At 52.1% G+C, this 24,982-nt stretch overlaps 1 protein-coding gene across 1 annotated transcript; it reads left to right on the forward strand.

The window, feature by feature from the left end:
• The first annotated feature begins 4,096 nt into the window (after positions 1 to 4,096).
• Positions 4,097 to 24,251, forward strand: CNNM1 (cyclin and CBS domain divalent metal cation transport mediator 1). The gene is made up of 13 exons (XM_066191712.1): positions 4,097 to 5,609; positions 15,290 to 15,433; positions 15,977 to 16,117; positions 16,386 to 16,555; positions 16,741 to 16,840; positions 17,018 to 17,065; positions 20,014 to 20,076; positions 21,061 to 21,218; positions 21,434 to 21,611; positions 21,927 to 22,040; positions 22,132 to 22,248; positions 22,520 to 22,647; positions 23,006 to 24,251. Exons 1-12 carry the CDS (start codon positions 4,097 to 4,099, stop codon positions 22,597 to 22,599), a joined length of 2,826 nt encoding a protein of 941 aa, XP_066047809.1. The 3' UTR covers positions 22,600 to 22,647; positions 23,006 to 24,251.
• The last annotated feature ends 731 nt before the right edge of the window (positions 24,252 to 24,982 follow it).

The following is a 24,982-nucleotide window of genomic DNA, read 5'->3' on the forward strand; positions in this document are numbered from 1 at the left end:
AATTATGCTTTATTTCCTGTTCAATGGAAAATGCAGTTTGATGTTACAACTATTAGGTTTTGACTGAATGCAGAAATTTGACTGAAACAATGACATTTCCCCCTGTATTTACTATTACCATATGTCACTGATTATATATTTAAGTTGCAAAAATGAATTAAATTTCATGGCTTCCTCAAGCTAGATTCTCTTGGAATGGACTGTCTTTTGTTATTAACCAAAATGCTTGAAAAACAGTTTAAATCAAAACAGCAGACTTTTGGTATCATTTCAGGAGAAAACTGGTTATCACAAACCAAGTGCTTAACACATTATCATCCAGAAGTCTGAGTAAAGCCTTGCAAAGCTGCAGCCATCATGGCCAGGATAGAGAAAGAGGGTTAATTGAACACCACAGACTTAGAGATGGAAAAAAGGAGAAGAAAAAAAAAAGACACTGTTTGCAGCTCTCTTGCCTGGGGTCTTGTTCCCACTGCTTCTGAAGTTATCCTATATCCCACATCACAGTGCTTATTTCACTTACTTAGGGAAAGTATCTTCTCTAAACTGGCTACAGAGCATTAGTGACAATCAGATTGCACACATGTTCCAGGAGAAGCCAGCCTTGTCCTTGCTAGATTTCCTCCTGCTTTCTGGGAGGAAAAAAAAACAGTTTTGGGTTTTTTTTTTTTTTTTTTTTACTCCTTCTGTTTCCCATCATGATTTGGATTGCTAACATTTCTATCCCCACTAGGAGTCTCTGGTGGCTCCTGACCCTTTTCTAGAGGACCAGCGGACAGCAGAGCCCCTGGGCTCCCATCAACCAGGAAGGAAGTGAATTGCAACCCACAGCCTCCCGGACTCCGATTTCAGACCTTAAAGCCAAGGTCATGTAAAGAGACTTTAGGAAACTCCTCGTGTCCATGCTTCCCACTTCCTCCAGGTCCTGTCTGGACTGAACAGCCAGAGCTGGAAGAGGACAGCGGTGACTAGAGAAGTCACCACTGGCAGGTTTGTGGATATTGTGGGCTGTGACACAAGCTGCAGAGGGACCTCAGTGGTGGCAGACATAGTGTAAAGCAGAACCTGAGCAGTGCTGGTGAGTGAGAAACAGGTTGTCGCTCCTAAGTGAAGAGTTAGGAGAAAACAGGTAAAAGAAGTAGGATTCAGCATAAGAGAAAAAGGACAGCTATGCTGTACTTGCTGAAGGACTAACCAGGCAGGATACAACCAGGACAGGCTTCAGTGAGAACATTGCAAATTCATGTCATATTTTGCCAAAGACTCGATCAATGAGCATGTGCTAAAGCTGAGTTTGTTTTGTCTTATTTGGAGCTTTGGAAGATATTTCCTATCTTGACTCATTGAACACACTCCAACCACACACCTGCAACTTCTGGAGTGCATCCTCTCAGCAAGAGGCTGGCTAGCACGTCATCACTTATGCAGGGCAAATCCTACTGAAAGCACATCTGACCACAGCTTTCACACCAGTTTACTTTTACATGTAGCACATGTAAGCTAACATCTGGCAAGAACACAACTATGTCCTGATCGAGATGGAGCTTGTAGCAACAGATGGTGTTTGATACTGCAGGACCAGAGAGGCTCTACCTTAAACTGAGAATTATTTCTCTTCTGAGTTTTTACACCCTCTGGCCACATCTTTTACTGAGTGGAGCCACTGTCACTATGGCTTTGCAGTCCCCTCAAGACCAAATACACTCCCAGCCTGCCTAGTCCTAACATCCAGATGAATTTGCTCCCATTGAGGCATGTCAGTGCATGAAGCAGGGTGCTGATGCAACCGTTATATTGTACATCAGTATAACATGAGGTTAGCAATGCCCTGAACCAGACAATGCCTCCAGTGCAGGAGGAAACTTTCTCTCCAAGCCCACGGTAGCTCTGCCTGCAGGCACACAAGCAGCACCGGTAGTCAGCAATCTAACAAGCAACATCTGCTGCATATTTAGGGGCAAAAGATGGAAAAAACAGCAAAGAGTAGCCTACAGTGCCAACTCCTCAAGACTGAGATTTTCATACTGAAGAGAAAAGTGTTCAGAAGAGAAAATCCAGCATCAAAAGGAATGTTGCTGTGACTCTGGAAGATACAAGATGTGACAAACGCCTCTGCAGCCTTACACAGTTACCCTCCGCGATTTTTTTTTAATTTTTTTTTTTTCCCCCAGAGCTTTATTTTGCCAGTAAAAGTGCGGCGAGAGATTGCCACCTTGTGGTTCCTTCTCGTGCAGTGCCATGTTTTATTCCCACACGTTCCAGGCTAGACCAGTAGTTTCCAAACTATTGTCCAGGGACTTCTAGTGACAACGGTACTATGGACAAGAATACTTTCCAAATGTATAATTAACTAAAAAAATCCCACGTCTGTAATTCAGTCTTCAGTTCCTATACTGAGAAACTTATCACTAGAAAACCTTTCAGGAATCTAACTTGCAAGTTAATAAACAGGGGTAACTACTGGCATGGGTACACAGCTCCCAAACAGCTATACAAAATGCTATGGCAGTGATACACAAAACCAGACCGTCTTTACAATATTCTCAGCACCAAGAAGTCTGCGAGAAATTCAGGGCTAATGACAGCTTGCCTTTGCTAAAATATGGGATGACCTCAGACAGTAGTTCCCACAAGGTCCTAGTAAGGAAGGAGCAGCCATATGGTCATCCCCCCCACCTTGCAGATAGGAAGGCAGAAGCAGGCTGTGCTGGTCCCGAGTCACTCTGGGTACTGCCTAAGGCAGCTGGTGAGATCTGTCCCTCAGGCACCGTAACCTGGGGCAAGGTCTGCACAGGTAGGTTATCAGTTGGCTCCTTCATCAATCATGCCCAGGCAGAGCATCAGGTAATATTTCCCCTGTGGTACTAAAGGGAAGTTAGAAAGTGGAAGATCAGCAAGAGGTTGTGAAGCAGCACACAACACACACTGTAAACACCAGGTGAATTTAATACATTTGGGAAAAAAATAGCTGCCTCTCCCAGAGAGAGAGAGAGAGAAGAGTCTCTGGTAACACACAAAGGAGCACAGATCCCCCTGGTAGCTCTTCATGGCTGTCTCCCTGCTGACATACTGACACAGAAAGTGACCTATTTTCATGGGAGAAATGATGAGTGAATAATCAGAATTTTTTGGGCACTTCCTTTGCCTCCATGACATTTTCTAGCTTCCTGCTTTGCCACTACTGAGCCTGAGTTGTAAACAACTGCTTTCCAGTTCCCCAGCCTCGTTTCAAGTTTGTCGTGAATATTGGTTCAGGGAAGACACAAAAGTTTAAAGAGTCCCTAAGTGCATTCTTGAGCACATACTTCTGAAGCTGATAAACCCTAGCAACATTCCCCATCAGGTCTAGACATGAGACTAAATGTAGTTACAGTGTGGTACATTTGTTTCCTAGAAAGTCTGCAAATCTAAAGATTACCCACCCCCCACTGAAAAAAAGCCCAAACAAACAAAAAAATCAAACCACTCCCACGGGAAGAAGGGAAATTAATTCGAACTGAAAAGCTGACGAGTAGGACCTCAACAGATAACAGAGGGAGGCTGAATGCAAATTTCAGCTCCAGAGACTGCTGGCAGAAGCCCCTCAGCAAACCCCGACCGCACAGTGCAGGGGAGGCGCAGGCCCCGCACCGCACCCCACAGCAGTGCAGCTGCGATGACACCGGGCGCCAGCGCAGCCGCGGGTGGCTGGGGCAGAGCTCGCTGTTCGGGCCGCAGCCCGCTCTGCTGCCAGAGGGGTGGGGGCTGCCCCGGATCGCCGCCAATGTGCTCCGGCGTAGATCCGCTAGCATCGCACCGGGTGCGGAGAGAGCGCTCGGTGCCGCCCGCCGCGGGGATGCTCCTGCACGGGCCGTGCGGGGCGGGTGGGCGAACTCCTCGGTCCGCTGCGTAGCGTCCCGGTTGGCGGCCCCGCTCCTCCGGCCCCTCCCGCCGGGGCGCCGCGGGCCGGCTCCCGGTCGCACGTGGCGCGGCGACCGCCCGCCCCCCGGCCCACGTGTGCCGCCGCGCCGTGCAGTGCCGTGCCGTGCCGTGCCGTGCCGGCTCCCCGCTGCAGTCCCGGGGCGGCGGGCGGGCGCTGCGGTGCCGGCACAGCGGCATGGCGGCGGCGGCGGGCCCGGGGCGCGGCAGCAGCGGCGGCGGCTGGGGCCGGAGCCGGGGCGCCGTGCTGCTGCTCTTCTTCTCTCTGTCGCCGCGGCCGCCGGCCGGGGCCACCTGGCTGCTGGGGCTGCGGCCCGAGGACACGACGCCGGGCCGGGTGTCTCTGGAGGGCGGCGCGGTGCAGGCGGCGGAGGGCAGCCGCTTCCTCCTGCGCCTCTACTTCCAGCCGCCGCCCGAGGGCAACGGCAGCCGCGGGCCGGCGGGGGAGCGGGAGCCGCGGCTGGTCTTCATCGAAGAGGCGGCGGCGGGGAGCACGGTGACGCGGGGCCCGGCGGAGCGGTGCCGGGAGCGCAGCGCCTGGGCCTCGGACGTGGAGGTGGTGGGGCCGCTGCGCTCGGGCGGCGCGGCGGGCTCGGCGCTGGCCGAGGTGCGGGTGCGGGAGCCGCGCAAGGGCGAGGCGGCGGCGGCGCCGGGCGGGCGGCTCTTCTCGCTGTGCGCCTGGGACGGGCGGGCCTGGGCGCACCACGGTGCGGCGGGCGGCTTCTTGCTGCGGGTGCGGCCGGCCGCCCCGCCGCTGGGCACTTGGCTGCTGCCGCTGCCCGAGGCGGGATGGCTACGGGCGCTGGGCGCCCTGCTGCTGCTGGGGCTGTCGGCGCTGTTCAGCGGGCTTCGCCTCTCGCTGCTCTCGCTGGACCCGCTGGAGCTCCGCGTCCTGCGCAACAGCGGCTCGGCCGCCGAGCGGGAGCAGGCGCGGCGGGTGCAGGCGGTGCGCGGCGGCGGCGGCACCTACCTGCTGTGCACGCTTCTGCTGGGGCAGGCGGGGGCCAACGCGGCCCTGGCCGGCTGGCTCTGCGCCTCGCTGCCCGGCGGCGGGCCGGCGGCGGCGGCCGGCGGGCCACGGGGAGCGCCCTGGCTGCCGGTGCTGCTGTGCACCGCCGCCGTCTTCCTGGGCGGCGAGGTGCTGCCCTACTCGGTGTGCTCGCGGCACGGGCTGGCCATCGCCTCCCGCACGCTCTGCCTCACCCGGCTGCTGATGCTGGCCGCCTTCCCCCTCTGCTACCCGCTCAGCCGGTTGCTGGACTGGGCGCTGCGGCAGGAGCTCAGCGTCTTCTCTACGCGGGAGCGGCTGCTGGAGACGCTGCGCGCCGCTGGCCCCCACGGCGACCTGGTGCGGGAGGAGCTGGCCATGGTGCAGGGCGCGCTGGAGCTACGCACCAAGGTGGTGGAGGATGTGCTGACGCCGCTGTCCGACTGCTTCATGCTCCGGGCCGATGCTGTGCTGGACTTCGCCACCGTCTCTGAGATCCTCCGATCCGGCTACACCCGCATCCCGGTCTATGAGGGTGACCGGCGCGACAACATTGTCGACCTGCTTTTTGTCAAAGACCTGGCCTTTGTCGACCCTGATGACTGCACTCCCCTGCAGACTGTCACCCGCTTCTACCGCCGCCCGCTCCACTGCGTCTTCAATGACACGCGCCTCGACACGCTGCTTGAGGAGTTCAAGAAGGGTGAGGTCGCCGGGCCACCCTCCCCACCCCCCACGCCCCCCCCCCCCCCCAGGCTTCCCCTGCACCCCTCTGCACCCCCAGTGATTTCCAGGTCAGCAGCCTCCACGGGCATGGCCTCCTGGCAGAATGTGGCAGGTACCAGGGGTGCTGGGGGGAATTGTGCCTACATGTGCTGGTGTGTCGATGACCCTGATGTCACCTGGTGGAACATCCCCGGGTGGATTGCAGGCCATCAGTCCTTGATGTACCTGCGATGTTAGGAAGACTTTAAGAGCCTTTGGCCTCACAGGTTGCTGGCTCAGCAGGTGAGCCTGTCCCCCGGGGCCTGATGTTTCTGCAGTGGCCTGGCAGCATGGGCATGTGCCTGCCTCTTGCACCACTGCCCAGACAGCATTCTCTGCTCTGTTCTGTGTGAAGGACCTTATAACAGGAAATCATTACTTAGCTTTCACATTTTCAGCTTAGCAGTGCAAAGGAGGTCTATGAAGTGTTTCTATGCAAGTGGTTTAAAGGAAGAAGAAATGATTAAGAAATCTTCAGAAATCTCCTTAGAAAGAGATGTACATTTTTTGCAGCTGTGACAGCATTCATAATGCAGCAGCTGCCAGCAGCCCAAGAGCTGCTGAGAGCTGTATTTCATTAACCATACCTTGAGAATACGCACAGCATGTGTTTTTCCCTCCCTCTGGGAATTGTGTTTTGCCTCGTGTTCCTCACTACGTCATCCTGTGGTGAGTGTGTCTCAGAAATGGCTGCAGCAGTGACATGCTGCATTATGTAATGCCGGAGGGCAGCGCTTGGCTCCTGGGCTGCCTGGCAGCTCCTCTGCCGCAGGCAGAGCTGATCATGTGAGAAAGGCCAACCTGGTCCACTCCAGATACAGAGAAAGCCTCTCTGTGAGTCATCTCCTGCTCGGTTTTAGAGGTGGGAGGAGGAGAGGATAGGACATTGCTCAGTGTGCCAGGAATGTGCTCATCAGATACATGCAGGTCAGCATCTTCTCCGAAGATGTTCGGCCGTGTTCCCTCTACCACCCAGGACCGCAGGCAGAGGAGTTCTGTGTGCCACCACCTGCCCTCTCTGCCCCTCAGCAGGACTGGAGGCTCCCAATGGAGAAAATCAAAAAATTCTTGGTTTTTATACAAGGCTGTTAGCAAAAGCATTGAGATTGTTCTCTGGGTTCAATCTTGGTGAGCTGCGGTAGTCTATGCCTGCCCCCTTCCCCCCATGCCAATTGTCTCTTGTCTTCCCAATTCCCTACGTGCTTCACAGTTCCTTCCTAACTGTGTTTTCCTGCAATAGCACTGAAGTTCACCTGAGGTCTCTTCTACCTTTCTCTTGTCTAGAGAAGTCAGATGATTTTGACATCCTACCCTCTCCCTTGGTCAGACTCCCCTGCAATTTATCTGATTTACTTTGATACACTTCCCCTTCCAAATTTCTTCTACACCCTGGTACCCTATGAATCAGTAGACCCATAGAAGTGAACTTGTGGTTGCTTAGTTCCCTGCCCTTTGTTTGCTGTCCTCTCTGCCTTCCTTAAACAGAGCTGTTTGATGTGTGCTGCTCCCTGAGCTCATGGGTATGGTAACAAACCTTGCTACCTGCCCTACACTTTCATATGCTGGTCTTCATCTCAGATGGAGATTATCCATCCTTCTTTAACTTTGCTCCACTAAACTCTTGGCATATCGCTTGAGGTTCTTCCTCCTTTATATCTGTCTGCTATTGTGCTGTTGGGTGTTTTGCTACAACCCCTATTTAGAGGTCTCCCTAAACCCTTCTTCTTTTCTCACCTCACTTCTTGTCTTTTCTAAGCTACATGGCTGAAAAGCTGAGCTTTTGGTCTTTGTATCTAATTCTGTATAGTGTTCAGCAATTCCAGCTCTTCCCCTAAATGTTCTTCTTCCCAAGAATTGATTTTTTTTTTCTGATTAATCTTTCTTCTATTTGTAGGCATTTGGTCACCCCCAGCACCCTGAACTTGCAAATAGTTACCCCCTAGCCCAGCCCTGAACCCTCCTAAACTCTATTTTTCCAGTTTCAAATAGAGGTTCTCGTGCTGGCTCTCACTCTGTGGCAGATGTTAGCTCCCAGCTGCCTTCAGCCCCATCCACTGCAGTGTCAGCCCTGTTCACTTGACTGTTTAATTTCTAAAATAAAGATTTCCCGTTTCTAATTAAGAATCTTTATCACTGTCACTTTTCTGTGTCCGTTTGAATTATGGTGAAGTATCTTGTTTGATCCCATCAAGGTTGCTTTCCATGGCCAGGTCTTCTGAGACACCTTCACTAATTAGAAAGTAGGCTGATTGCTTGTTGGCTCAGCGACTGTTTAATGAAGGCATTCATCACTTCACACATCCAAGGTGACTGCAGGACAGCAAATGCTCCCACTGATAAAGCCCAGCCTCTTTCTAGGAAATTAAAGTCTCTGGTAAGGACGGGCATTTACAACCACCTCCAGGTCCTTATGTCCCTCACAAGCCTTTAGAAAAGCCAACTTCTTTTTTTTTCTCATGATTAACTCAATTTTTGTGTCTTTTATTCCTTTTTGTTATTATAATGTTTATACAAAATACCTATAACAATTTATATCCTTCTTTCCTGGATAGCAATGTGTACTTCTGATCTGTTTCACTAATGATGAATGTTCTGCCACATACACTATACCCATAGTGTCATTTTTTTGCATAATGTATAAGTAACACAATATAGCTGCCACAGCACCTTGCCACAGTACACAAACATTTGTTCTTTCTTACTGAAAATGTCAAGGGATTATTAAATACAGCACTTTGGGACTCTTGCTCACACCTCTGACAGCACTTTCATTTTCTGTCTCCTGCTCACGATATCTCACTATTATCCTTGTTTACCTGAGGCATTTCTTTTCTCTTGCTGTTCTGTCCCAGCTATGAAGATAATCAGCCTTTTTTCCTCTTTGGTCTTCTACAGCAGGGTTTGAGGGGAAGCTTTCCTTCATGTTTCTAGTTATGCTCACACTAACCTCATTTTAGTGCAGTTCCATTAAGATGCATTGGTGTTTACCTTGATTTTATTCCACAGATGTGTCACAAAGTGCCTCTCCCCAGCAGGGCCTTGTGTGGAAGAGATTATCTTCCACAGACTTGTAGCATCAGCTTTACATTTAATTTAACATTTGAAATAGTAGCATACACTCAGTAGCACCAAGGGAGCCATTGCCTCATTGTGGTTATGGTGCCCAAGAGCAGCTGTGAGCTCCTGGTTAACAAAATCTGGCCCCTGCTCCATCACAGCAGAGCTGGTCAAACTCTTCTCCTGTGCCTTTTCACAGCCCTGCTGCTGCAGCCATTGTTTGATTTCGCTTTCAGTACTGATTCTGCAGAGGTGGTTAAATTGGGGGTCCCAATGGGAACTGGAAAACCCCAGAGAAGGCTCCGAACAGCCCCCGAGGGGAGGTCTTGCCTGCAAGAGAATAGTGTAGACTTCAACCCACAGCCCAAATGAGGAGGGCAGCTGCAAGAACCATATAGAAAAACATTACAGCAGCATGAGACAGGTTCAGCAAAGAAATACTTGTTGCTGCAATATGGTTTTTTACTTCATCTTCTCAGCAAAACTCAGCAAAAGGAACTCAGAAATACTGAGGGCTGGACACACGATTTGCCATCTTTTTGGGGAAACTAGACGCGTTTTTTTTACAGAAGGCATACATTGTTGTGCTGCATTAACTGAGAAGTGCTAAGTGAAGGACGCTACACAAAATGTGTCCCCCTCTTCACTAGAAACAAGAAAACACATACCAATACAGTAATTTAACCACCTGCAGCCTGGTGAAAGAAGATGAAAATACTGAAGGAGTGAAAAAATCGGGAGACAATCTCTTGCTGGTTTGTATTGGCACACCTTGGAGTACCTGGTTTTATTCTGGGCCCCCAGGGGAAAATACCTAATACACCAAAAAAATAATTGCACCATATTTGGGCAGTTAAAGCTATGTCGGGAGGCAGATGAGCTTTCTGTAGGATAAACTTTACCTAGGGAATGTGGAGCTATGAGGAAGGGTTTATGCATTAATTCAGTGTGAAATGTTGTGGGTGATACAATCTGTTTCTTCTCCTTTCTTGAAGATAACCAAGCAATGCATGTTGCAGCTCCAGTCCAGTGATGTAACTCTTCATGGGAGCCTCTTCTGTGAGGTCCACCTCCTTGTTTTGTAGTGCCTCTGGGAAGTCATAGTCTTGTTCCTTCCTCAAGTTGTTTATGGCTTTTTTTGACTGATTTCCTGGAGGAGTTTATATCCAGCACTGGCACCTTTCAGCAAGTAACTTTCCTCTGTCAGAGGAACAGTGGAAATTTTCTCTTAATGTTCATTTTCCTGCAGCAGGGTAGAGGCTGAGCTGGAACTCAAATTAGCCTTCTGTGGCTTGGCATCTTTTAAGAGTTACTAAAAATAAATTCTCCAAACCCCAAACTTTCAGTCTTAGCAGGGAAAACAGCCTGTCCTGTGGAGGACAGCTCTGCCCTAGGGTCTGTCTACATTTCAAAATGCTCCATGGCCTCTATTAGACTTCTGTGAATTGAATGTAGGTGGAGAAGGTGCTTACATTTGCCAGGAATTGGGGTCAATACCATTTCAGATGCTTTTTGTACCATCTTTCTGATCCCACAGGCATTGTGAGTGCACAGTATTGCTTCGAATTTAACTCAGCCTTCAAGAGATTTCTGCAAGGGTTATAGTCACTCTGCTGGGCATCTTGATGAGCTGAAGCAATGACCTCCCAAGGAAGTTGTATGGGTTAAGGAGCCAGTTCTACCCAGGAACTATCACCTACATGTCCCTTGGAATGTGATTGCCAGGCTGGGAGCAAGTGAATTGCTGATAGACAAAAAATGGTCTCAGTATCTCATGCTGCAATTCTGCCTGAAACATTTCTGTGCTTTCCCCTCTAAACAGTGTTAAATCTTACTGTGTAAACCCTGGACTGCTCTACCCCACCCCAATAATCCCAGGATCAGGCCTGCTCTGGGCAGGCATTCAGCAAAGCAAGAAGGCAGCAAAGTCCTTGGTCCTGTCACCCACTTCCCTCTTCATAGCTGTCATAGGCACCTCCATACTGAGCTGTTGGTTACCCAGGAGCTCAGGATCCTGTTGCACAACAGATGAAGATGAGGTTCTGTGTCCCCTCTAATCTTTTCCTTCTCCTCCTGATCTGCAACGGTAATAGATCAGCTATTCCAAATATTCCATCTTTTTTACAGTTTTCCTTAGGATTAGGAAAAGCACAAGAAGAGAATATGAGAAGGGCTACAGACAGATGTAAGCAGGTGAAGTTTCTGTCTTCCAGAAAGGTCTGGGTCAGGTTAGGATTTACAGTTTTTCCTTTAGATAGCTCTTATTCCTGTAGAGCTGGGTGACCCTGCAACCCTCTTGGTTATTTCCCCCCTGCTTAGATGTGCTTTTCCTCTAGACGCAATGTGTGCTTTCAGCCACGGTGCAGAGTTGTGGTGACACAGGATCACACTCACACATTTCCAGTTCAACGTGTTTAAATGAGGTTCCCCACTTTCTTTAGATGCAGGTCGGCAAGAGGGCACAAAGATGCTGGCAGCCCCTGTGAAGAGCTCCGAAGAAAAGCACGCAGAAAATACATTTCAGTTACGTCATGGTTGTTTCACAAATCAACCTTATTTAAGATTCTTTTTTTTTTTTTGTCCATTTTGTAGCTGTAAATGGCTCAGGCACAGGTTTCTGCCTGTACCTTTGATCTCCTCATAACAGCTTCAGATCTTACCATAAAATTTATGAAAATTAATTTCATGCTCAGGATGTTCATTCAGTGGAACAAGAGACAAGGCCAAAGCATCTTTAACATTTCTCTGGCAGGGTACCTATAAAAGATTGATAAGTAGTCTAGGCTATATTTGAACCCAATAGCACTTTCCTTCCCAGAAGTCAAGGCATTTCCATGTGTTCAGATCCTGTTCCCTCATTGGGGAAGATGCATTGAGGTGGATCTATGAGCCCAAGGTCATTTAGGTGCCTATGAAAAACAAGGCTCCTAAAAATGGGCATAAAAGCTTTGGATATCTGTTCAGATGCTTGCTCCATCTGGAAGCTCTCAGCTGTTTATATTAGCTCTGTAATTTAGCATTTTGAGGCATTAACTTTCCACTGAAGCTGTTGTTTGAAAAGAGCAGATTTCATGTAGCTCATAAAGAATTTAGTGCAGTTGTATCCCATGCTGAGCAGACACTTAATCACCTATAGACTTCCTGTGCCAGAGCAGTCCTGCGGAGGCCGGCGGAGCTGCTCGCACAAGGAAAGTTAATTGCCCATTTGTTCTAGCATTTGCCAAACCAAGGCTTTGATTCTCAGCTGTTTCACTGTGCTTTCCTGCATCAGTGATAGCCCTGTAAAGTTCCCATGTGCCAGCTTGCTAGTGGGGAAGCAGCTCACCCTTATAATTCATCTCATTTGAGCTATCAAGCAGTGGTTACAATAGCATGGGGTTTGGAATCAGCTTTGCAGATCTTAAAGCTGTTTTAGATCAAGTTTGGGTGTTTGTTTAAATGATTTTCCTCCCTCTGTTGTGCCCCCACTGAGGCTGACCTGCTGGATAATGGCTGCAGAGGCAAATGTGACCTCTGTGGCATCCCAGATCTGTCCCTATGCCACTCCCCCTTAGACATTGCTTCCATCTCATTGCTCAGATTCTGCCCTTGTACATGCACTAAAGGCCACTGCTTTTCCTCCTGTGCAAGTGTAGCAGCTCCCAGGGCTGGGCAGAGGGATATACCTGAGCTTGGCAGCATTGCCCATACAGCCAAGACACCTGCAAACCCCCGACCAAAATTTATGGGGTCTGTTAAAAAGCTGGTGGGAGGAGATACGGGATCCAGTCAGGTCAGGGGGATGTGGCACAGCTTTGCAAATGATTTCATGTCCCTCAGGTGGGAAACCGGAGCATGTCAGCCCTTTCCCAGAGGGGAGCAGCTGCGAGCAGCACTCACTTAAAGGGCCGGAACTGGCTGGCATTCAGGGCTTTTTGTGACATGGATAGAGCTGGCCAGGCATGGGCTGGGATCAGCTCTCTCAGTATGGGCAGCAGCAACCACACTGGACAGCAACAAGTTTCCATTGTTGGGTACCTGCTCCTTTTTTAACGTGGAAACATGAACATGTGGGTTTGAAGTGTGAATAAAGTGTTTATTTTCTGTGAAAATAACTCTGGAGTGCTCTAACGGCCCTACTGGCTCTGCCCCAGCGCAGTGAAACCGTGGGTCTCCTTCCAGGCTAATGGTGCTGGGTTATTTCTAAATAATCTCATTTGCAGCTATGTGAACATGGAGCTTGAATCACATTTCTAGTGTAAATTGCAGTGTCGATGTAGGTGTTTGGCCAAAAAAAGAATTGCCTCCATCACTCTCTGACTGCCTTTAAGTAGCACCTAAGCTTTTTGTAAGGGCTTGGTGGTTTTGGGTTGCATGTAAATGTCATTAACAACAAGCTCTCAGCCAAAAGAAATAACTTTTTCCCTTTCCTCTCTCACATGAGGACTTGTAGGAGACCAGATGGCCCCAGTGTTTGGGAGCAGAGTTTGGCAAAGGAGACATTTTCAAAAGCTGGACTTTGCTAAGATGAAACGTAGCTGTTGCTGCTATCTTACAGCCAACTCCTCTGCTTTTTTCTTTTTAAGTTCTGTGTTTCTTTATTACCCACTGAGCAGAAAAGATGCACAAACCTGTGTATGAAAGGAGTGAAATAGCCCAGTCACAAAGAACTTGCTGAATTTTCAGTGCCCCAGGGCTATTGATTTGGTTTTTTAAAGTGCATCTCAGTGCTACTTGCTGCAATGTTCTGTTCTCATTTCTAAATCTGTAGGCGTGGGAGGCAGTGAGCTGCTCTCTGAAATCTTGCAATAAAAGCTTGGTATGAGGAGGAGGGAATTTATTCTGTGGAAAATGCCCAAGATTTGCTGTGAGAAATGTATAGTGCTGATCTTCAGCTGAGAAATGTCGTCTGCTCCTCTCAGATCCAGGGCAGGGTTATTTGAAGGCCACATGATCCCCAGCAAGATGCGTTTGTGGGTCTGCCAGGCTGCTCGGGGTGTGCCTGTTCCTGCACCTCTACAGGGGCAAGCCAGGAGGCACTGCGGGTAGGGAAGGAGCTGCACACCAGGCAGAGCCCACCCTACCACATCTTTATGCATGAATACTGTTCACGTGCCTTGTCGGGAGCAGCAGGGGAGCTTGTTGGGACGGGTTTATGGGAGAAGTGGATGCAAAGACAGCTGCATAGCAGAGGGGGCCTGCCCCTGTTTTGGATGACCATTGCTGCTTAAGGAGCTCAGCTCTCAGCTCGTTGGGAAAATAAGGTGTTGGCAGCTTCCCAGAGGTCACTGCAGTACTTTTGGGGTTGTGCAGGCATTGCAACAGGAGACTCCAGGGATGCAGAGCAAACGGAGGGAGCAGAAGTTTTTGGCTGTGGTGCCATTGACCGTGCATTTAAGCAAAACTAGAGGTTCAGGATCTGTGTGCACGGATGAGCAGTGTGGGAGCCACATGGGCAATAAGAAACCCAGTGCTGTTCATTGGCAGGTCCAAGAATACACTAGAAGTCCAGAAGTTGTTTGTGGCTTGGAATTTGGGTTCTGGTCAAGATGCTGAGCAGGACCATAAATCAGAGCAGCCAGTAAAGGAAGGGAGACGTTGAAAAAGTCAAAACAGCTTACAGAGAGCTGGACATGCAAAAACAAATAGAAATGTTTCAAGTATGCCAAAACCAAGAAACTTGAGAATGTGTCAGCAGAGCTGCCAGCTTACAAGGGACAAGTGAGGAAGCTGAAACTGTGATCCAGGAACACTGGAACTTCCAAACAGGAGTCAACATCATTGCAGCTGAAGGTCCTGGTCTCACTCTGCTTGTTTAAGGTAACATAGAGAAGATGCTGTCAAGGGCAGGGCTTGGAGAAGAATTTCAGGTGCAAGCTGATGGGTTGAAAGGTTTTCAGTGTCTGCATCCAGATGGTTCACCCGAGAGCTCTGCAGGAGCTGGGCTAAAAGCTGCAAACAAACAGACGTGTTTCTGCATAAAAACCTGCTCCTGTTTTAAGGAGATGGATGCCTGGCCCATATTTTAAGAAAAGCCTTAGGATTGGTCTAGACAGTGATGGATAGAAAGATGAGGGGGAGCTGTTCCTGGAAATTTAATAGGAAAGATAATTAGCAACAGAATAAGAAAGCACCAGGAGGATATGGGAAATCAGTAGAGCCAAGGACACATTCACATTTCTGTGTTGGAGAACATTGTCTCATTGCTCTGTTAAGAGTTGTTTCATGCCAATGAAGCTGAGGGTAAGGAAGAGCTGGTATAATATGCAATTCATTCCTGCACAGGAGGCTTTCAAACAGCTGAACAGAGTGACTCACAGCCTGGATAAAGAGAGAAGGTGGCCCCAAAAAAGAGCCTACATCTACAAATCAGTCTGGACAGCAGCTGCCCTGTTAGGCTGGGCTGCATGTCCAGCCCTTCTCCTTAGGCTGGCACAGGTGGGGTGGGTTTGGGTGACAGTGTCTGCTGTGATCTGTGCCTCCCACCAAAAACCCTGCCCACCTGCCTGCTCACCATGCCAGGGACCCCTCTCAGGATCACGGGGCCAGGTGTCTCACTGCCACTCTGCTTTTCCTCTGCAGGAAAGTCCCACCTGGCCATCGTGCAGCGGGTGAACAACGAAGGGGAAGGAGACCCGTTCTACGAGGTGATGGGCATTGTCACCCTGGAAGATGTCATTGAGGAGATCATCAAGTCCGAAATCCTGGATGAGACGGATCTGTACAGTTAGTGTCCCAGAGCAGCTACTGCGGTTGCAGGAGCCAGGGTGGGAGCCTGCACAGACAGACAGACGTGGGTAGGAAACAGGCCAGAGCAAATTGTGGTCCTTCCCCAGAATAATTTGCTGTCATGATGGGAAAGACAAGAATGATGGAGAAGTGCTGGTCAGGTGTCAGGGAGTCTTGAATGCTCAAGATAGAGAAGTACCAGCATCAGCAGCAGCTAGCTGGGCAGGGCCTGACCTAGGAACATGTTGGGTGTGAAACGGGTGGTTCCCAAGCTCATTTGCCACTCTGGGTGATGCATCCAGCCAGGACAACCCAGGGCTTGTTCCTGAGGAATAACTGTTTCATGATCCGCTCCCTGCCCCGGGAGCTGCTCCCAAGGCTGGATGTACAGCAGGTTTAATGCGCTCCACTGCTCCATCTGCTGCTCCACAGGGTGCAGCAAGATGCGCCTGTCCATCCGTGTGCATGTGACACGGGGCCCTGCAGCTGCAGCAGCTTTGTGGCTGCTGCAGTTGAGTGACCACTCTGCTCTGCCTGCAGCTGACAATCGGAAGAAGGAGCGGGTTCCCCACCGGGGACGCAAGCCCCAGGATTTCTCCATCTTCAGGCTCTCAGAGAGTGAGATGAAGGTGAAGATCTCCCCGCAGCTCCTCCTGGCTACCCATCGGTTCATGGCAACAGGTACACTTGCCCTTGTGCAAGCCCTGCAGTACCAGTCCCACAGGGCATCCCTAAGCCAGTCCTGGGTCAGGCTCCCACCAACTGAGCAATTTCCACCTGCCTGGACCTACAACCTGGACATTCCACTGCCCTACGAGTGCGGGTCTGCATTTGGCTCCCCTCTTGGCAGTGGGTGCTTAGGCTGCAGGAGCAGGGCTGTGAAGCTCAGATGATGAGGGGTTCCCAGCAGTCCCAGACCTATAGCACATGTGTGTTGCCTCCCCTCTAGAAGTGGAGCCTTTCAAGTCCCCCTACCTCTCCGAGAAGATCCTGCTGCGACTCTTGAAACACCCCAATGTCATCCAGGAGCTCAAGTATGACCGAAAGAACAAGAAGGCAGCGGAGCACTACCTCTACCAGCGCAACCGCCCTGTCGACTACTTTGTCCTCATCTTGCAGGTGCCTGGGGCAGCAGCAGGCACAGGGTGGCAGGGCTTGGCCCTCTTTTCTCCTTGCCACCTTGTTCTAGGCTGTTTCTGTCAGCAAAGATGCCCATCCTCTTGTATGGGACAGCAGGGGTCCCTGCAGCCCTGGGTGGGTCAGGAGCACGGGGTGCCTGTCTGAGAGGGTTTTCCTCCTTCCAGGGGAAAGTGCAGGTGGAGGTTGGCAAGGAAGGACTGCGGTTTGAGAATGGGGCCTTCACCTACTATGGTGTCCCTGCCATCATGGCTGTTGTCTCCTCAGGTGAGGCCTCTGTGGGCTCCCTCTTGCCCTGCCTTGGCTTCAGCAGCATCCATGGAGGCTAAACCAGCTGCTGCCAGGAGAAGGGGCTGGCCATGGGATGGAGTGGTCCTGCTTTGGGGCATGGGGCAAGCAGGAACCCTTCCTCTGCTATTCCCACACCTCCAACTGTTGTTTCAGAAAACGATGTGCGAAAAATGGGAAGCCTGGCAGGATCCTCCTTCCTACGTAAGTATTTTGGGACAGGCTGAGGCCCTAAAACCTCTCTGCAGCACTGGCTGGCTGGAGGAGTGGTGGCTTTGCTCCCCATGCAAAACAGCTCAGACTCTGTGCTGAGGTAGACAGAGAAACAACATGCTGAGGGGCTGATGCAGCAAAGTCCCCGGAGAGTGACTTGGAGGTCCCTTTGAGGTCCCTTTGATGTCCTTTTGAAGTTTCTACCTTGTGCCGGGTCTCTGCTGGTGGGTCCCAGCATGGCAGGTGCTGCAGGGGGCAGTGCCCACAGGTGGATGTTATGCTCATTCTAGGTCTCAGCATAACACCTCTAGACCCATTTGCCTTCCTGAGGCTCAGGGCACAAGCTGAACACAGGCCTTACATTGGGCTGCTTGGGAATTGCAAAGATGGGTTGATTTACCTGTGAGCTATTTGCACGTGATAGTGGGAAATTAGCTGAGTAGATACCCCAGTGCCAATAAATTCCCTGCCTGCAGAGCTGATGGGTTAAGAAGCAGATCCCCTGCTTGCAGGAGTTAACAGGGAGCTCTGATTAGAGGAGACTGAGAGGTACCCCCTTCTTTGCTATAACCCCTGCAAATGTTTAGTCCCATGTGGCGCAGGAGCAGGTCGAGGTGCTGCCCAATCCCAGTCTGTCACATCCCTCATCCAAACCCCAGATACTGCAGTCAGATTGGCAGTCCTGATGGTAAGCTGAGATGCTCTCCCTGCCTAATCAAAACAGGGACCTACTAAATTCAGTCTTTAGGGAGATGTAAAGAGGAATGTCATCAAGGGAACAGGGAGAGTCTCCTGGGGCAGGTGGCTCACTCTGGTGCGTCCCAGTATTTCTGCAGCTGTAGGGCTCACCTATTTCCTACTGCTTGCTCTGCCTCTGTGCAAAAGACCGGCTCGTGGACTGATGGATTAACCCCTCAGTGCGCATTCCTGCTTCGCCCTGTGTCCACAGTGCAGTTGGTTTGGACAGAGGAAATCCACGACATGGCCAGTTTCTGCCAGGGTGTTGCTGGATGGCCCGATGTCCCTTATCATAGGTGACAGCCCTCACAGGCCCCCTGGGGCTCAGGCAGTGAGTGCTGCCCACGGGCCTTGGGCCAGGCAGGGCAGAAGCTGCAGTGGAGCTGCATCAGAACAGCCATACATGTCTGCAGTGCCGCCTGCCGGGACACTGCTGCTCAGGGCTCATTTGCTCTCAGTGCTTACACATGACACTGTCAGGAGGTGTTTTCGGCCATGCAGCCATTCCTGCCTGCAGTGGGGCATACCTGTGTCACACCCCTGGCCAGCAAGGAAGCAGGCTAGGAGGCAGAGGTGACAGGACATCTCCCTTGTGGTGGAGGCTGGCATCCTCTTTCCTTCTTGAAGGAAAGCCCAGAAGAAAAGATTGTGAGTGAAGTATCACAGCTGAGAATTCAGACGTCATCCTAGACCATTTAACAGTTTGTTATTAATTAACTGCTGTTATGCAACTGTTTTATCGCCAGCTGATCTTTGGCATTGGTGCTGTGTGGTGACAAACGCTGTGGGAGGGTCAGGCAGTGGGAGCACAGAGTCGATGCTAGTGGTTATCAACTCATCCTTTGCTCCCATCAGGACAAGGTCATTCCAGGAAGTGCTTCATGCTGGTGTCCCTTTTTATTTGCAGAAGGTTGTGATTCAGGGGAGGACACAGAACAGGAATTCCTGGAGGAGCAGCAGGGAGATTAGAAAAGGTGACTGCAGGACAGATTTCCTGGGGGTTTTACATTTGAAGCAATTTTAAAACATTAATCACATAGGCAGCAGATAGTTCCTAGAGTGTTGCAGTTGTGCTGCGGGCACAGTGGCTGGAGGTAGGGCAGGACACCTTGGGCAGGAGGGCTGGGAGCTACGGGAATCATGGCAATGGCTGGAGGAAGGGGCTGGCAGCCAGCAGGCTTACATCTCCCACTACGTCCAAGGTGAGCAATGGCAGTGGTGAAAGCAGAGACTGGCAAGTGTTAAGGAGTGCATCACTCACCCTGTGTGTTGGTCTCTCTGCGCTCCCCCATCCCCTGTGGTGTGGCCCAGGAACGCTGTGGAGGGCAGCAGTCCCTGGAGGGGGAATGGCCTGCCCCAGAAATTGTCACTGCTGCTGTAACCCGTGGCAATAAAACATGGAAAGTGAGTGTCTATGATTTACCTTCTCTGTGGCAATGGATCAGGCAGCCCCAGATACAGAGTCCTGACTTCTTGCAGTTCCTGCAAGGATCAGCCCCCAGTGGGTAGCTCTTCTCAGCATCACCTGAAGGCTGTTGAGACCCAGGACCTTGCAAGGAGCTGCAGGCAGCCTGACATGAATCCCTTTGTTTTGCACCATCCTGAAGACCTTCTGTCAGCCCCTGCCTGCAGCTGTGGGGCTGGTGCAGTGACTTTTGCAGATCGTATTCCTTCTCTGCCATGTGCCCGCACACACAGAAGCATCCCAGATGCCAAGTGCAGTGATTTAGCTTCCACCCATTTCTCAGGTGGCATAAGCTGACCACAAAGTCCCCTATCCTGGCAATGGCTGGTAAAGGGCTAGAGCCAAGTGCCAGCACTTCACCCATGGGGGAGAGATGCTTTATACCCATGCCAGGGCTCTAGGAAGCTGTGTGGCTCTGCAGACAGGCCTGGCAGGACCAGATCCCCCCTGCCAGCTTCACCTCATCACAAAGCAACCTGCTGATTTACAACTTTCAAGTCTGTGTTCCTACAGGTGGCCCTGTCCCCAGGACTGATGAACACCTCTCCAGAGCAGAAGCAGGAGGGTGTAAAACGGGTGGGAAGGGATGCTGGAGATAGAAATGGGAGCTCAGTTCAGGACTGCTTGCACATAATTATTTTTCTTTTTCTTCCTCTTGGTCTGTATTCCACCCTCACCTCCATCCCTCACCTTTCCCCTGGGTCCCCTCCTTCCTTCTCCTTCCCTCTCTCTGCAGTGCCTGTCTCAGTGTCCCGTACTTTCGCCTTCAGCAGAGGGGACTCCCTGGCTGGCTCTCCAGGTAACAGGGCATGGCTTTGGCCAGGGACCTCTGCATGTGACAGGCTCTTTCCAGCACCCTGTCCACAATGCCCCAAGCCCACTCCACCCTGCATGCTGGGCAATACCCATGGCACCCCTGGGCAGCCCCTCACTGGTTGGAGCATTGGTGGCAGACTGGGGACAGCAGTTCTGCCACAGCCTCCCTGGGATGATGCAAATCCCTGTAAGAATGAGATGGGGACAAGGGGAAGCCATGGGTAGCTTGGCCTTTCTTTGGTGTGCACTTCCTGTAAATTCCTGCACTTAGCACTCGGGGCTTTGGCTTGCTGCTTTTGGTGACAGTGACCTGCAGCCCTGCATGCCTGCTGCCCTGCCCCCCTTGCTTTCTGGTTATCCGGGTAATAAAAAACCATTTTAGCAGCAGAGCAAAGTCAGCACGATGTCACCTATGCCAGGAACAAGCTGCCTTTGTTCCTTAATAAATCACTGACTAGACAAAATCCATCATGCTGTGTCAGAGGCCACGCTGTGTGTCACAGGCCATCAGTCAATGTGAGTGACAGGACAGCTTGCCATGGCAGCTTCTCCTCCTGATCTGTCATAGTTGGGGTGAGCAGGAGCGTGCCCTTGAGACAGGTTAAGCAAATACTCACAGGCTGCATGCTGCAACCAGGAGAAGTGCCAAATGCGGTGCAGAAGGCCAGCACTAACAGGAGAGCTGCCAGTGACAGGCAGCAGCTGCCCCTAACCTTTCCTGCTGGCACCGGGTCAGAGTCCTGCCCAGTCCCTTCGGTTTGTGTGGGGCTGACATGGCACAGTCTCCACACCAGCGTGCTCTGAGGAGGACAGGCTGCAGGTCCCCCTCAGGGCCCCTGCCAGCCCTGTGTCCTGGGGAATAGCTGCTGGAGGTGACTGGTCCACCTTGGCCCTACACCGGCACTGGGAACCCGAGCAACACCACGAGCCAGAGTGAGTGTTTGCCTCTCTGCTGTCCCTCCTGCAGTGAACAGGTCCCCGTCGCGCTGCAGTGGCCTCAACCGCTCTGAGTCCCCCAACCGGGAGGACTATGGAGGCAGCAGCACACAACTCCACAGCAGCAGCAACAACATCTACACACCCGACTACTCCGTGCACATCCTCTGCGACGTGCAGTTCGTCAAGGTATGGGCAGGGCTGGCAGGGACTGTCCCACCCTGGCCACCCCTGTCCAGGCACCCTCTTGCCCCACTGTGCCCCAGCAGCCTGGTGGGTGCCCGGTGGGTGCTGAGGAGTCCTGCACTTACTCCTACTGTTTGGAGGTTTGGAGCCACCAAGTCTCCGAGAGGTCCTGGTGGAGTTCAGTGCCCACTGAGCTGGGTGCACATCTGTGTGCCCAGGTGACCCGGCAGCAGTACCACAATGCACTGGTGGCCAGCCGGATGGACAGCTCACCCCAGTCCCCTGACATGGAGGCCTTCGACAGGGATTCAACCAAGGCCTCAACTGCGCGGGGAACCCCACAGACACCCAAGGAAGACCCTGCCACCCTCCTGAATGAGAGGAACAGCATCATGTGTGAGTTACCCAACAGCATTCCTTCCCTGCCACAGGCGAACGTTGCAAGTCCCCGAGGGGAGTCTGTGCTGGGACCCTCTGGCATGATGCACACACCACCTCTGGGATGCAGTTGCACATGGAGTGGGGCTCATATACACTGTGGGCATTAGCATACACACAACTGTGGATGCCTGCAGTGTGCAGGAATGTAATTCCTCATTGCCTTGCGCTCGCGTCCCCCGAGGCCCCTGGCAGTTGGACCCGCTGCCATGGCTGGCATCCTGCCACGTCCTGCCCCAGGGCACAGCACCTCCCTGCCCTGTGTCCCTGCAGGCAGCCGCTCTGAGGGGCTGCGCAGTCCCAGCGAGTCAGTGTTCCTGCGCATGGAGGGCATCCCCTTCATCCAGGAGGAGCTGGCTGACAACGAGGAGAACAGCAAGCGGCAGAGTGAGTCTGGCTGGGGTGCACACACCTCTGACTCCGGGGGTGGCGAGGCCACGGTGCCCTGAGGCGCTGCAGCCGTGCTGGGCTTTTGCAGACAGTGAGTGCTGCGGGACCGTCCTGGAAGCGGAGTCCCCGGGTAGAGAGGCCGGGACCAGCTCATCGCCAAGCAGCTCTGAGGAGGCGCTGGGCAAAAGGCTGCTGAGATCCCTCAGTGAGTGACTGGGCACACCCAGGGGAGGGCTCTGCCTTGGCACCCCACTGCCTGTGTCAGCTGTTCCCCAGCCCTGTCCTGGGGACACTGCATGGGGCTGGTGTGGAACAGCCTAGGGGATAGCCTAGTTCCCTGTCAGCAGCAGGCAAAACTGCACCTGGCGCTAGCTCAGGCAGAGCCAGCCACTAGGTTCTGGCCCAACCCTATGCACCCCTGCCCTGAGCACCCTTGGCTCCCAACACCTCAGCCCTAAGCACTCTTGCTGCTGCAGGTGGGCGCAAGCAGCGGACATCATCGGAAGGTGAGAAGTCACCAGAGGAAAGCTCCAATCTCGCCCCATTAATCACCTGAGCAGCAGTGTGGCCAGAGCACAGTGCTGGAGGCCCATGCAGACTGGAGGTAGGAACCTGCCTCTTGGTGCAACAGGCCTTCCCCAGCAAGTGGGAGGTCACTCATTTTCAATAGTGTTAAATCAAGTTTCAGGCAGCAAAGCCAAATGGGGTGGTTTGGAGCCCATGCAGGTGTGTGTTGCTGGGGACTGGAGCAGGGTCAAGGGATATGGAGCAGAGTCTGCTCTCAACAGCAGACTGGATGTCAGAGACCGGAGTGAGACCTTGGCTCATGTTTCCACTAGAAACCTATGTCTGAACCAGTATACCTCTAAGCCTGGCTAGGAAAGGTGCTGCAGGCTTGAGCAGCAGCAGGTCAGGGAGGGCAAGCTCTGGCCACCTGCACCAGGCTGTTTTGTGTCTTGCAGGTCTGCAGCATGGGGGTCTCCTGCCATGAGGCTCATGTCCAACAGCAGGAGGTCTGCACTCGCTCGCTGCCTGTCCACCCGCTCGTGCCGCCCCTCCCTGCAGGACTTGTGCAGAGCCTCATACCCAGGCGAGAAAGGATGTACCCCCAGGCAGCCTGACCAGCTAGCTGGAGTCCGAGGGCCCTTGCCCAGCTGCTCCCTGGTAGCGTCTGGTCTCAAGGAAGAGGTGGAAAAAAGGAAAGGTGAAAAAGTGTATGTCACAGCATCCCTGCAAGCAGTGCAGGGAGGGGCAGCCCAACCCAGAACTGCCCTTTAACATCATTTACCATCCCCATCCCAGCGAGGCCCAGAGCCCCGCAGTGCTGGTGCTGCAAGATGTGGTCTCCACCATGAGGAGAATGTGCTGTTTGGGGGGTGCCACACGCAGCTCAGGGCCCCAGAACACGTTTGTGCCGTGCCTGGTGACAGGCCCGCTTGCAGCGCCTCGCTCACACTGACCATGGACACAGCCCAGCACTCCCGAAGCCCTGCTAGGCACAGGGCAAGGAGCCCCACTCAGCCCCGAGTGCAGCCCCCTCCCTGGGGAGGGGCCTCTCCATGCTGCATTGGACCATCCTCCCCATCACACACGCCTGCCAGTGTGAGGGAGGCTCGCACCAAGACTTCAGGGTGGGACAGACCAGTCAGTAGTTTTTGTAGAGGCTCAATGCAACGGGGATATCAACATTAAAAGTGATTTTTCCCTGTGCAATGCCCTCTCTGTGTCCATAGGTGTAGGGAAAGATGCTAATCTCTCTCACCAGGCCCGGCTGCCCTCATACCCAGGGCCAGAGGTGGCTGGAGTAACAGGACTCAGCCTCACTGAAGGGAGCAAGAGAATGGGTCAGCAAATGCTGCCTGTGAAGATGGGCTCTGTCACTCCTGCTGCCAGGAGAGCACTTGGCAAGCAGAGAGATAAGCCCCAGCAGTGCAGACAAGGACTGGGAAAAACAGGAGTTCATATCAGGCTATTGCAAACACAATAGTGTGATACGCGTGCTGGAGTACAGTCTGACAGATAACGGCAGAAATCTCATAGTCCACCCACGCTGATAAAACTTCAGCTGAAATAACTGCAGCCCTGTCTGGGCACTGCCCTTCTAAGGAAACACACAGCAATTGAAAAGTGGACAGAGGGAAGCAAAGGCTGGAAAACAACCTACCCCAGAGGCTGAAAGAAATAGTCACTTAACTGGTGAAGGATGTGAAGGGGAGAGAGGAAGTTTTCAAATACATAAGAAGCTGTTGTACAGAGGAAAGGAATAATCTGTTCTCTGTTGCCATGGTAAATGAGATAATTGGTAATGAGCTTACACCACAGAAAAGGAGAAATTTAGGTCACTTGCTAGGAAAAACAAGGCCGGTAAGACTAGCAAAACACCAGTATTGACCACATGGGGTGGGCCAGCCTTCACACCGGGAGGTCTGTAAGGGCAGAAGTGTGAGCAAACATCATAAATAACAGAAGCAGAATTGGTTCCTTAACTCCTCCTGAGATCACCCCTAGAAGTCGCCTTTTAACCACTTCCCCACCATCCCTGTTGCGAATGGACACCAAGAGGAGAAAAAGGTCCTCATCTGCAGAGTGGAGGAAAGGCTGCCTCTGGCTCACTCCTTTATATTACATGAAAACTAACCCAAAAAGAACAGGGGATCCCCTGCACTCTGTGCAAACACAACAAGGCAATAAGGCACCGGTTTTGCCTCTTCTAAGCTGCAGCACAAGGAAATCCATCAGGGTAGCAGTGACTACTGCTACCCTGACAAAAGGAAAGGAACTGTCCCCTTTCTTCACAAGATCCTGTCAGGATGCTCCTCTGTCAGCTCAGAAATAGATCTGCAGTGACTGCAGAGAGCAGAAACAGATGGTCCCAGCTTTTTTTCAGTGCCAGAAACACAGGCTGTTGCTGGCAGGCCCTGCTGAAGCCAGTGGGAGTA

The sequence above is a fragment of the Chamaea fasciata genome, unplaced genomic scaffold, assembly GCF_029207755.1.
Source record: "Chamaea fasciata isolate MVZ Bird 193981 ecotype frontalis unplaced genomic scaffold, bChaFas1.0.hap1 SCAF_9, whole genome shotgun sequence".
NCBI lineage: Eukaryota > Metazoa > Chordata > Aves > Passeriformes > Sylviidae > Chamaea > Chamaea fasciata.

Bases quoted from the DNA above. Each gene is read 5' to 3' on its own strand.
- CNNM1 (XM_066191712.1), top strand. From the start codon at position 4,097: ATGGCGGCGGCGGCGGGCCCGGGGCGCGGCAGCAGCGGCGGCGGCTGG. The intron at 16,841-17,017 runs GTGAGGCCTCTG...CTGTTGTTTCAG, and splicing joins CATGGCTGTTGTCTCCTCAG to AAAACGATGTGCGAAAAATG. The intron at 21,612-21,926 runs GTGAGTTACCCA...GTGTCCCTGCAG, and splicing joins TGAGAGGAACAGCATCATGT to GCAGCCGCTCTGAGGGGCTG.